A 13,232-nucleotide genomic window follows, 5' to 3' on the forward strand; every position below is an offset into this window, starting at 1 on the left:
TTCAAATTTGAGACATCTGTGAACAAGGCAACATGGACACGCACAGGTTAGTAATCTTCAAATTCCTAACCAGAGTTTAACAGTAAATAGGGCAATAATTAATACTCATTTTATGACAGCATAACAAAGATTTAGTTTTTCTTTCACATTAGCTGCAACAATCATTTTACTAAGACAGAAACACTGAACCAACTTAAACATTGATAGATATAAAACTTTTTTCTTCACCAAATAAAAATATCTAGTCAAATGCCCTAAAATTTGAAGACTTTGAAGTCTCAGTTAACCACACAGATGTATCTTAACTGTCACAAAAAACATAACAAATGATCCTAATATGGCCACATCTATTATTATAAGTTTGGTTTCGAAAGACAAGCATATCTTTCCACACATTCAGATGTCTAGGTAACACTGGTAACAAATGGAATATAAACTCAGGATTATCAATAACTAAAGAAGGAATCATGTGCTATCATAAAGCAGATAGAAGTAAAGCATTTAATTTTTGTGTTTTTTTGAGATGGTCAATGTCTCTTCATAACTGGGTTATACCATGCACAAACATAAAAAGAGTATACAGCAAGTTCAGGAACATTTCTGAATGAAAAAGCTTTCATAGTAGACTGAATTGCCTTCATGTTGATTAACTCTAGAAAGACAGTACCCAAACGTGTACCTTTAATTGCACAGCATCCTTTAACAATACACTGAAACATCCTAAGTAGAAGTGCGAGTATATGGTGTGGTTCAAAACTAGAAACTACAGAACAACTATCAGCAGGATTAACTGCCAAAATTAAGGAAAAATTTCTTGGATGGGAATTATGCTGGCAAGACTATAATTAATGCTAGACTCTGGTGCTAAAGTGGTAGTTGGCTTTCTCCTTGAAAAGCTGCAGTGAATGAGTTTTAAGTGAAAATATATTGCATACATACTTCAGCATAGCTCTCTTCTCCCTTCTCTTTGTACGCTGTAGCTATACTAGCTTGAACAGCTTTGATCCAAACCTGTCGGATTTTCTCAGAGTCTGCTTGCAGCATACAACTCCTATGCAAAAACATGCAGAGGTTTAATATTTATGGAACTACTGGAAACACAAAAATTTAGATATCACACCTACTATCCAAGTAGCACCATTCTTGAAAGTGTAACAAGAATCAATAAACCTAATTCTTCGTGCCGCGGTTGGAAGTGATTGATAATTAGGAAATCCTAAATACACCTACATTTAGTCCATCTTACAAATCAAACATTAGCAAATACTTTAAAAATGGGAAAACAATTATTTTGTTAATTGCTCCACTATACTAAAACTAAAAGTGATGGGACAACGTGACATGGTTCTGATGACTATGGATTACAATAGTTGATTACAATAAACAAGAACTGGTACTAAATATGAAAAAGAGATTCTGCCCACATAGAAAATCACATGCAACTTAAAAACACCAACTGCCTGAATGTTATCTCCACTTGTTTCCATCAGAAACCTAATTTCAGATCTTAAAATCAAATTATCATCTTGCAAGATGAATCCCATGCAAAAGCTAAGTATACAGAAGATACATTCCAAATTATAGCCTTTCAGAAATAAGACAAAATGTATAGATGAGAATAACAAGGTGTAGAGCTGGATGAACACAGCAGGCCATGCAGTAGAGGAGCAGAAGGCTGACGTTTAGGGCCTAGACCTTCTTCAGAAAATGTATAGATGCTTACTTTGTGGGAGAGACTACTTCAAAACAGAAGCGCCTTTCAATATCCTCACATGGTTTGACTGTGCAAAGTCGTAAATCATCAACTACTACTGTGAGGTTATCCTGTAAAGAAATTTAAAAGTACTCCAGTTAAATTAAAATGTTGAAATATTTAAACAAATTTAATTATCATAGTACTACAGATGCAGGAGAATATGTACGTTCATGTATATCATTATGTGTCAGATGCAATCGTAAGCAAAAACTGCAAAGGTCAATAGGTATACAAAAGCCACACAAACACATTAAACTGCGATTTTACATCAGACACTGGTACAGAGTTCTTGTTACAAATATAAATTAATTTAGGGGAAATTTCTGAGCATGGTATAAAATTCACAATTTCTGAAGTAACTTAAGTTACTAATAAGCAATTGTCAGCTGTTAGTCCAAGATTTTGTGCTCAATATACTTCTTGCTTACCTTAAACTTCTTTTGGTAAACCAGCTGGTTGTTTTGAATTGAAAACCAACGCCTGTTGAGAGAGAAGAACTTATGGGTTGTACATAGGACTATTACAAAAACAAATGACAAATAAACATTGCAATATTTGAACAGCTTTGAAAACAGCCCTGTTCTAATACTCCTTTTACATCTTGCTTTTCTGAAGGCAGTGTCCCTGCTAGCAATTAACTCAAGGAACCCTTGATGAGTCTACAGATTCCTCTTCAAGCTATTTTACCAGAGAATGAGCAACACAGGCAAACCATCCATCCAATCTGTTCTCGGGCTATAAACCTTTCAACTTGTTTCTGTGAAGAATAGTCGACAGCAGAAATGTAACTGATATTTACATCTTCCCAAGCTTCTGATACCAATGTTAATTACAGCACTTATTTAATATATTAACAGATCAACAAGGTTAATGCATAGTTAATGCATGGTCCATATCTCTCAGTTACACACAAACTTTTGCAATAGACATAACAGGAAAAAAAAATCACTTTTCTTCTGCCCATCCTACTACCCTTCTTTCCACCCACCTGATCCTGACCATCAGTGTATGTTTATTTTATGACACACTGTTTCCCCAGCCTGGTTGTAGGCCAGTGGTCCTCAAATCTAACAACTGCACAGATGTTAAAAGTCAATTGGCACTTAATTATTTAGGGCAATTACTCCTCCACTTGTTCTTCTCTACAGAAGTGCCTCGACATGTTGGAACTAAAATCCCATGAAGATGATTTTTAAAAGAAAAACAAAAGTTGTTTTGGGGATGAATTAGTAGTTACAGTCCATCTCTTATTGTTCACTGGCTGTAAAGGTCACCACATAGTAGCCAAACAAGTAGGAGCCAAATACGTTAAAAACCTGTAGAGATTAGGGACAATCTACCAACTCTAAAGTCATTTTGTTTCCTAATGCCAGTTTACAAATTAATAGATATATTGAATTCAATACCCCAAACTATCATTGTGGGATTTAAGCACTCAATGTTAGGTTGCTATCCAATACCAATACGACATCTGTTACACAAGTGAATGGCAGCAGATCATCTTACGTGTACTGCAGTCGTGCTCTATAAACTGGTGAGCAACTAGATGCCATTTTTTCATTTTATTACTAAATGCAGTCAACTTAATTCACAGATAACAGATTAAATGTCCCACACAGTTCAAAAAAGTTCTGAGAAAGTAATTTTCACAACTGATATTAAAATCATTCTCATCAAATGTGAGTAACTGATTTTTAAAAAATAAACTAAGTCTGTTAGTTGAATAAATTTTTCATAATATGGAATCTTAAAACTTGAATGCCATATTTATTGTTGAAACCATCAGTTTACCACACAGTCAGAATTTGAAGTTCAACACATTAGTAGAAAGGATAATTAGTTGTGTTAATAGCGCAAAAGGCAAAAGAAGCAAAAATAATGCTGCCTCTGGTTTGCAACTAACACAGTACCCATGCCGTGAAAAAAAGGACAGCATGGTGACCAGTTTTAAAAGCCACGGATTAAACCAGGTTTACCCGAAGTTCTTTGGAAACTTGCAGACAGGTGAAAGCTAATATGCAGAGATAAGAAGGGGGAGATAAGATGTCCAGCTGACTGTTGGTACCTGATGTGGGGGGTCTTTTTCCTGTCACATGACAAAATAGGGTGGGATCAAGACATAGAAAGAAAACAGAAAAAATGAAAATAGTAAAATGAAACACTAACTAAAAACATAGGAAGATAAAATGCATCCTAAAGTAAAGTGGTATAATTTGCCTGGTTGCATGAGATCCAATAAACAGCAGAGATTAAATATTCTTGTACTGTCTTGATACAAATCAACAGTTTTACACTTAAAGATGTAACTGCAAAATTAATGAAACGCATTTGATTTCAGTTCGGCACACAGTGATCGGTGGCAATGGAGAAAATTGTATTATAGATAAAGGACATTCAAGGACTTTGTCGCTTACACAGTTGCAGACTAACATTAACCAATACAAACTGACACCATGCTAATAGATCTCTCATGGCACTGTACATGAAAAATCAAGACAAAGTCAATTTTTCTCAGTGCCTCTGTAAGTATAGCTTGGCAGAATCTGTGAAGTGTACAAATACATGTATGATTTTGAAACAGGATTGAAATGCAAGTTACAGATCAGGAAGACCTTTGACACATTGGAATTAATCAATTCAGAAAGATCCTACAACTGTTTACATCTAAATTGCAGCTTTGCATGCTATAACATGTAAAGGAATTTCACTGAAACAGCAACAAACTGAACTTTGCACAAATCCACTTAGGATTGGCTTGGCCAAGGGGTAAATTTTAATAATGATGTTTTAAAGGTGGATAGCAAGGTTTTGCAGCAGCTGAATCAATGAAATTCATGCTTATATACAAGGTCAGAAATAGAGAAGCACAGAATCCTTGATAATGGGAACTGCAGATGCTGGAGAATCCAAGATAACCAAGTGTGAAACTGGATGAACACAGCAGGCCAAGCAGCATCTCAGGAGCACAAAAGCTCACGTTTTGGGCCTGGACCCTTTATCAGAGAGGGGGATGGGGAGAGGGTTCTGGAATAAATAGGGAGAGAGGAGGCGGCATCTGGAATAAATGGGGAGAGGGGGGAGGCAACAACTCTCTTGTCTTCCCTGGACTGACCTATCCCCTCCCTACCTCCCCACCTATACTCTCCTCTTCACCTATCTTCTTTTCTCTCCATCTTCGGTCCACCTCCCCCTCTCTCCCCATTTATTCCAGAACCCTCCCCCCATCCCCCTCTCTGATGAAGGGTCTAGGCCCGAAACGTCAGCTTTTGTGCTCCTGAGATGCTGCTTGGCCTGCTGTGTTCATCCAGCTTCACACATTGTTATCTAGCACAGAATCCTTGTAGGTCGACCACTTTGGAATTTCCAAAAAAATACGGTGAGAATGTAATCACACTGTAGCACAATTCTTTTTGCCGAGTTGATTGATTATGCCCCTACCATGCTACCTGCAAGTTTATTTAACATATCGTAATACAGGATTAAAAATGTGTTATTTGTCTTAAGGGTACCTTTTTTGATTTTGTACCAGTGGCCACTAGTTCTACTCCTGCTGTTTAATGAGAAATAATATTCAAGATTGTATTTGTTTAACAGTGTTTTACGCCTCTATCAGATCAGCTCTCCTTTATTGATTGATCTGGGAGACTTTGTTGCTCAATCATAATTTATGTAGGGGCAGTGGAAGAAGCATGGCTTACAAACAGCTTAGGCCTCTAACAGTTAGAGTTTAGAACAATGAGAAGTGATTTAATTGAAGTATGTTTTCCCCTTGTGGGGCAATCTAGAATAAGGTCACAATTTTAGGCTTGGGGTGACAGTTTTAAAACAGAAATGAGGAGGAATTACTTCTCTCAAGGGGTCGTGAATCTGTGGAGTTCACTACTACAGAGTGTGATGAACTACTGGACACTGAATAAATTTGAGGTAGACAGATTTTTCATTAGTAACAAGGTAAAGGGTTATGGGGAGCAGTAAAGTAGAGCTGAGGCAGAAATCAGATCAGCCATAACTGCATTAAATGATATAGGAGCCTGCTCAGAGTTATTATGTTCTAAAAGAATCTGCAAAGTGACATTTGTAGGGCAAGCGCACAGGGAAAAAATATGGCAGATGAAGTATCATGTAGGAAAATGTTAAATCATCCACTCTACCAGGAAGAGCAGAAAAGCATTACAGCATTGTTTAAATGTAGAGAGGTTATAGGACTCTGGAGGTACAAAGGGATCTTGGCATATGAAATGTAAAAGAAGTCAGTATGCAGGTTCAATGAATCAAAAGAAAGGCAAATGAAATGTTCTTGTTTGTTACAAGAGCAATGAATTATAAAAGTAGATGTTCTACTCTTTAAATGGTGAGGCCAAATCTGGGAGTATGGTGTAAATTTTCCTGTCTCCTCATTTAAGGGAGAATATAAATGTGGCAGAAGCAGTTCAGAGAAGATTCATTTCAACTGATGCCTGTGATGGTGGGGGCAGTGCATGAGGACAAGATTATGTTATCAGTAAAGGTCAGCCAGGTTAAGACTGCATTCTTCGGAGTTAAGAATAAGAGGTGACCTAACTGAGGCATACAGGATTCTGAGGGATTTTACAGGTGGATGCTGAAAGGATCTTATGACAGAAACCAGAAATAGAGGACAGAATAGAAATGCAGTGGGTCTTCCTTTTAAAACTGAAATAAAGAGGATTTTCTGGGAGCAGAGTGTCTCTGGAAGTTTGACCAAGAGATCTGTGGAAGTCAGGCCACTAGGCATTTAATGCATAGATAGACTGACCTCCTTGCTGGTGAAGAGATTATAATTATCAGGGATAAGCAGGAAGGTACAGTTGAGGCCACAATCAGGTCAACTGTGATTTTACAGAATGTCAGAGCTAGCTGGAGAAGCAGCTCCCAAATTGTATGTTTGCAATGTAACAAGCATACAAGAGCAGTATCTGAATGTTCCCTTCACTCCCACTGATGACAGGTACAAATTCTTTCAAAATTTCCTTGGAGGAGTTCATAATCAGCTCATAAGCAGCTGACAAAAACTGCTGCCAAGATTAAAAGCTAGCAGCCAATTAACCTGCAAATTAGTTGTGGCCAGAGAGGGTATAGATGAAAACGCTGACCGATACCTTGGTTCTTGCTTTTATCATACGTCAATGAATTAGTGTTCACCATTTTGGCCAGGATATGTACATGTAAAACTATTGGTTTACAGCTCAATACTACAATGAAAATCACCACAAGTGCTGGAATCAACACAGTCAGTTTGATTCCGATCTACCAATTGATAAGGATCTATGCACTAAAAGTATGAACACTGAGAAACTTACTCTACTTTAATGCAGTAGGGCCAAGTTCTGTATCCAAGGAAAAGTAAGTCAATTAGGAGAAGTCGACTTCATTTCATTTGCTAAAATGTTTTTTCAGCAGTTTGAAATATAACCGAGTTAAGTCACCTGGAGTGTACCTCATTCATGGTTGGTGGCTATGCAGCACTCAGAATCTGGAAGCAGGACATTCGGGGCCCATCAAGCCCACAACTACCCTCTGAAGAGCATCCCACCCAGACCTACCCTCTCACTTTATCCATACAACTCTGCATTTCCCACGGTTAACTCAGCTAACCTCTCCAATCCTGGGCAATTTAGCATGACTAATCCACTTAATGTGCACAACTTTAGACTTCGCAGATTTTAAATCAGTCACCATGAGACCTTAGACTGTTTGGTAAAGTGTTTCTGTTGTTTTAATTTTAAAACAACGTAACTAGAACTGCTAATCTAAAACTTAAGCATAATTTGGCCAGCTAGATCTAATGTTTGATAACTTTGTATTGGATGCTGTCATTACAATCAAGATGAACAAACTTTGTAACTGGATAATTTCACTTGCAACTGAAACATAATTCTTACATTCTACTCAAAGAATTTCTGTTTCTACTCACAAGTGATAAAAAAAATTGTGCGTGAGACATTAATTATTTCATCCTATTCATGTGTCCTTCTCTGTACTTTACATGCAATCAGTGCAGCATATTTCAGTGTGAAGTTGGAAGTTTAATCTTACCGGTTCCAAGTTTTAAAGGCATTGCTGGCTCGTTTATACAAATATCCTTCCATGACTACACCATTAGCAGCATCAATGTTAAATTCTATCTTGGGATCATCGCTGGAGAAATCCTAAAACATATGATTTGAAGCTGAATATAAGCGTAACAATTACTTGACATCAAAAGAAGTTAGTTGAAAGCAACAGTTAAATCTAAATGTTTGTAGTACAGTCATCCTAGAAATCCACAAAAGTGCATTTAAAAAGCATTGATAGTGAAATATTGCATAATCATCTATTTTAATTTCACTTTATGATATTGTAACTTTGTGTTTCTTAGTCTGTAAATGATCACCAACTTCATAACCAATAATGCCAACCTAACTATAATAAATCTGATTTCTATTTGGTACAAAAAGATTTTCACTGAAGTATAATAATTTTTTGTGAAGCAAAAATGGGGCACCGTGGCCTCGCGTGTAAAATATTTGAATAAAAGCAAAAAAGTTGTGCAGATGCTGGAAATCTGAAATAAAACAATGTACCAGAGAAACTCAGCAGATCCAGCTGTATCTGTGGAGGGAGAAAGAATTAACATTGAGTCCAATATCTCTGCTTTGGAATTCTTGCCAGAAGTACTTGCTTTATACACCTCAACTATTTTTTTCCTTTCTTAGCAATTAGTGCAACTGACAGATCTTTTCCCCAAATAAACTTGGTAAACTCTAGCCCCATCCCCTCCACATTCAAATGACTTTTTCAGTCATAACATTTGAAACTGAATGTAAAAGAGCTCACTGAGTAGCATATCATTTTTCCCTATATTAGTTGTCGTTTCAAGTTACACATCAAACAGTCGAGTATCATTTTTTTTTACTTCTACTATTACTGTGGCAGACTGGTTCAGCTGTACTGCAAGCATAAGAAAGTAGGATGAAGTGGTGTGGTCAATGTGACAACTGCTCATAAGATAACTTTTGTAAAATGATGACGAAGCATGGAGCTAATAATTTGGTACTCCCATCGGATATCATTTAACATTTCCATTTAACTTGTGAACTATAAATTCACTTTCAAATTAAAAGGAAACTGTTTCTGCCTAATAACATTATTGTTGAATTTCTTTTTTTTTGGTTTTATGTTATGCTGAATTATGCCATTTGAAAATTCCCAACTGCCACACTTGGAAAGTCTGTTTATCAAAAAAAACTTAAGAAACAGACCCCATATGCCATTTTCTATTTCTGGGTAGAACATAGTGTCTATGAAAATATGGAAATTTTCTCATTTGGATATCTTTTTTGGCTACACTTATCCTCAGTGCGATTCTCCTTAGATATTTTAACAATCTTTCATTTTCTTGACATATGGTGAAATAATTTAATTCTTAAATTGTCTACTAGCTTTGCCAGTAGCAGCGCTACGTTTTTGCGGCACAGATGCTACCAACAAACAAGGTGGTGCCCATCTCTACAGGACATAACACAAGGTCAATGTACATTTATGTCCCCCCTACCGGATGCAAGGTTGTCACCGCCTGATACTAACTTTTCTGGTTGTGTATGCTCAAAATGAGATTCAAGCAAGTACAATTTGGCTGAAGTCATTTTTTGTATTTTTTTTGTATTTATAAACTGATCCTATCACATAAATGCACTAGTTCAACAGCACTAAGAACCAAAGTGGGTAGCAGATCAAAAGGTATTGTAATTTATTTAGACTCAAACATGCACAGACTTAAGTTTAAAATACTTGAATTTCAGAAGGTATGCTAAAGAGATTAAAACATGATAGCAAGGTAGAAGAGGAGGGTAGGAAAGATGAAGGGCTAGTATGCAGCAAAGCTATGGGATAGATATAAATGAACAGATTCAGAATCATTTATGAAAACTGCAAGAAAATTAAGTACTGTAAATGCTCAAATCAATCTACATCTGCCAACAAGCAGAGGAGCTATAACATTTCAAATGCATACTCAGAATCCATGAGGATTCTTTGAGGAAATCCATGAATCGGAATCATGAAGTAACACATGGCATAGGAATTCTTACTCCTATGTTCTTTATGGCACAAGAATTCTGGACATTTGGTATGACTGACAATTAAATTGAGCGCTTTTTGAAACTCTTCAAAATATTCATTCATGGGATTGTGGGTGCTGTTGGCTAGGCCAGCATTTACTGCCTATTCCTAATTACCAACAGGGTAGTTAAGAGTCAACCACATTGCTGCGAGTCTAGAGTCACTCGCAGGCCAGATTAGCTAAGGATGGCAGTTTCCTTCCCTAAAGAACATTAGCAAACCAGATGGGTTTTCCCAACATTGAATGTTGGTTTCATCACTATAATCAGATTCTCTATTCCAGATTTCTGTTGACTGCAAATTCTGCCATAGTGGGATTTAAACCCAGGTTACCAGAACATTACGAGGTTCGCTAGATTAACAGTCTAGTGAAAATACCACTAGGCCACCGCCTCCCCAGATACAAGTCAGAAATCAGGCATAAAATTATAGTTCGTGCATGCATATGTATGTGTCTGCAAGAGAATGTTGAGTAAGGTGGGGTCATAACATGGACAAATTACAAAATTTAGACATTGAAATCCATTTGTAGGGCGGCATGGTGGCTCAGCGGTTAGCACTACAGCCTCAGTGCCAGGGACCCGGGTTCGATTCCAGCCTCGGGCAACTGTCTGTGTGGAGTTTGCACATTCTCTCCGTGTCTGCGTGGGTTTCCTCCGGGTGCTCCAGTTTCCTCCCACAATCTAAAGATGTGCAGGCTAGGTGGATCGACAATGCTAAATTGCCCGTAGTGTTCAGGGGTGTGTGGGTTATAGGGGAATGGGTCTGGGTGGGTTGCTTCAAGGGGCGGTGTGGACTTGTTGGGACAAAAGGCCTGTTTCCACACTGTAAGGAATCTAATCTGTTATCCTATTGAGAGCAAAAGGAACTTAACAAGGTTGAGGATGATGAGGACAATACAGTCTGAAGGGCTTTGAAACTGTAGCATTCTGAATAAGTTGCAGTCTTTAGGAGGATAGGTGGCAATTTAATGACCAGTAAAAAAACATGGCATGTTGTTATCAAATCACATTTCAGTAGCAAGTGCTGAAGATGCCGAAATGGAAGAAAACAACACTGTTAGCAGTAAAAACAAAAAGAGAGGGGAGCTGACTAGAGTCAAGCCCACATGCACATAACTATTAATGGGCAACAAAAAGAGTCTCTAGATTTGCTGAATAATGACGGAGAAAGCTTTGCTCTTCTGGGTCCTAAATTAAGACAGATAGTGGACAGTATATCAATAGTCCCATGGAACGGATAGAAATAGTTAGGAAGTAAAGCTAGACGTCACTCTGAGATGGGGAAACCGACCCATCTTTTCCATATTGCCAAATAACAGGACTGTAAAGCAATCTGCAAAAAAATGAAGAGAAATTGTTGCAAGAGACTTGATATCTAGGTTAGAAAACTGTTAAGAATGTAAATCAGACAAGGCATATTATGGAAGTGAATCTCACACAGGAGACAATGGAGATTCAGGTGAAAACTGTAACAGGTGTCTCAAAAGCCAATTATAATGATTACAGTAAGGACCCCTGAGAATTTAATTGCAAATCAGAAATGAAACCCACACTTAAATCAGCAATACAGCACAAATAAACATTCATGACAAGGGAAATGGGCAATGCGCACATCAACTAGGCAGGAAATAAAAAAAGAGACAACGTGGACAGATTAGCAAACACTAGACTGAGGAATGGAAGTTGGGGAGCAGGTGATGAGCTAGAATGAATTAATGATTCAAGTATAATAAGCAGTGACAGTTCATCTCCTAGTCTTTAGATAATGCTGAATAAAAATTTAATAATGCAGAGGATATGACTTCTGCCATGAATATTGCAACATCTTGTTATTCATGTAGAATAAACCTGATCTCATATAGAACAACAATTTAGGCACCCCAAAATAGGTAAAATCATCAGTTTCGGTCATTTCCATAAGAATCAAGAAGTCAAAAACTCATTATCATCTCATTTAATTCTAACCATGACTTCATTACTATTTCAGAAGATTCCTTGGTGTTCTTGAAACATAATGCATTTCATCAATCATTAAGAACTTCTAGGCATGAGAGTAATACCAATGGCCCAATGTGTATTGCTTAAAATACTAGCACACCGTTTTAAATAATGTAGCATTTCCTCTAGAAAGCAGGCAAGGTCAAGCAAGATTGGAATTTATTGTTAAGGCTGGTAATGATATATCAGCCCTTGAACTAAGTAGTTGCTTTTTTAACAGTTCCTTACCAATTCAGGGTAGAACTTTCTGTATTAGACTATACCAAATGTCAAAACAAATTTCTGTGGTCTCAAATCATAGAATAAGACTTGGTATAATTAATGATTACCAACAAACATTAATTCTGTTTCTCTCTTCAAAAGATGCTCTTGACATTCTGAGTGTTTCCAGAGTTTTCTCTCTTTGCAAGATTGAGGACCACAGCCATATAAAGCATCTCATTGTAACACAGAGCTGAAAATGTTCTTAGAAAGCATGCAATATGTTTTATCATGGAGAGGTAGATTCATTTTAAATGATGACTGAAAAGAAGGTACTTGCTAACTTGAAATTTACATGTTCTATATTAAATAATTGTTGTTGAAGTATACCATTTCATTAGATAATAACCCAATTGCCATATATTAAACATAAAAAAGGTGATAATAAGGAATAGCATAAAACATTTGAGAGAAACTTATGCATGTATACACATATCATGAACTATAGTTTTACTCATTGCAGTCTATTAAGATAAACTGAACCAGATTAGACTACATGTCGTCTTCGTAGAATCAATGACATTCAGTTGAGAAAACTAAGAACCTGGTGACACTCCCAGCACATAACCGCTTGACAGTAGTTCTCAACTGAACATTTAATTTAAGCTGTAAAAAATTATCTAATTTTGTACAGCAGAAGGCTTTAGGGAATAAAACTCACGGTAAAAAGTGACATAGGGAATCAAAAAGTAATTAAAATGTAATATCGGCATAATGAGGAGATGCAGTCACCGAACTGAAATTCTACAGATTTGCAAAATTTTTGAAAGATACTTGCTAAAACTACTCATTCATATATAAGCATATTTATTTTTACTCATTCATATATAAACATATTTCATAAAAGCAACTTACCATATATAATATGTAACGAAACCTGAAGAATCTCATTGCAACAGCTCTTTACAAAATCTGTATTCCAGTGAAACACAGCAAATTTTCTTGCACTGAGTTGATAAGTTGACAAGTTGACAGTTTATGTTGATTGCTGAATCTACAGCTCAGAATTCATACCTGATATTGGCTATCACTATGTTTGCAAATACAATCGGTTTCTTTGAAATTTGGGCCATACTTTTTTTCCTATGACTTACTGA

At 36.8% G+C, this 13,232-nt stretch overlaps 1 protein-coding gene across 6 annotated transcripts in view; it reads right to left on the minus strand.

The window, feature by feature from the left end:
• LOC125457614 (arf-GAP with coiled-coil, ANK repeat and PH domain-containing protein 2-like) overlaps positions 1-13,232 on the minus strand; it is a 155,466-nt gene that overhangs the window by 29,794 nt on the left and 112,440 nt on the right. For 4 of the 6 annotated variants that reach the window (XR_009446667.1, XM_048542088.2, XM_059651104.1 and 1 more), the window contains exons 10-14: positions 7,811-7,923; positions 3,822-3,842; positions 2,185-2,236; positions 1,724-1,824; positions 940-1,051 (exon numbers count right to left, since the gene is read on the minus strand). Coding sequence is in view for 5 of the 6 variants with exons in the window: in XM_048542088.2 (XP_048398045.1) it covers positions 940-1,051; positions 1,724-1,824; positions 2,185-2,236; positions 3,822-3,842; positions 7,811-7,923 (399 nt within the window). In the remaining variant the exon portion in view is untranslated. The remainder of the gene's footprint in view (positions 1-939; positions 1,052-1,723; positions 1,825-2,184; positions 2,237-3,821; positions 3,843-7,810; positions 7,924-13,232) is intronic. The other 2 variants (XM_048542090.2, XM_059651103.1) reach the window with 1 other exon arrangement.

Source organism: Stegostoma tigrinum, chromosome 14 (assembly GCF_030684315.1).
Source record: "Stegostoma tigrinum isolate sSteTig4 chromosome 14, sSteTig4.hap1, whole genome shotgun sequence".
Lineage (NCBI taxonomy): Eukaryota > Metazoa > Chordata > Chondrichthyes > Orectolobiformes > Stegostomatidae > Stegostoma > Stegostoma tigrinum.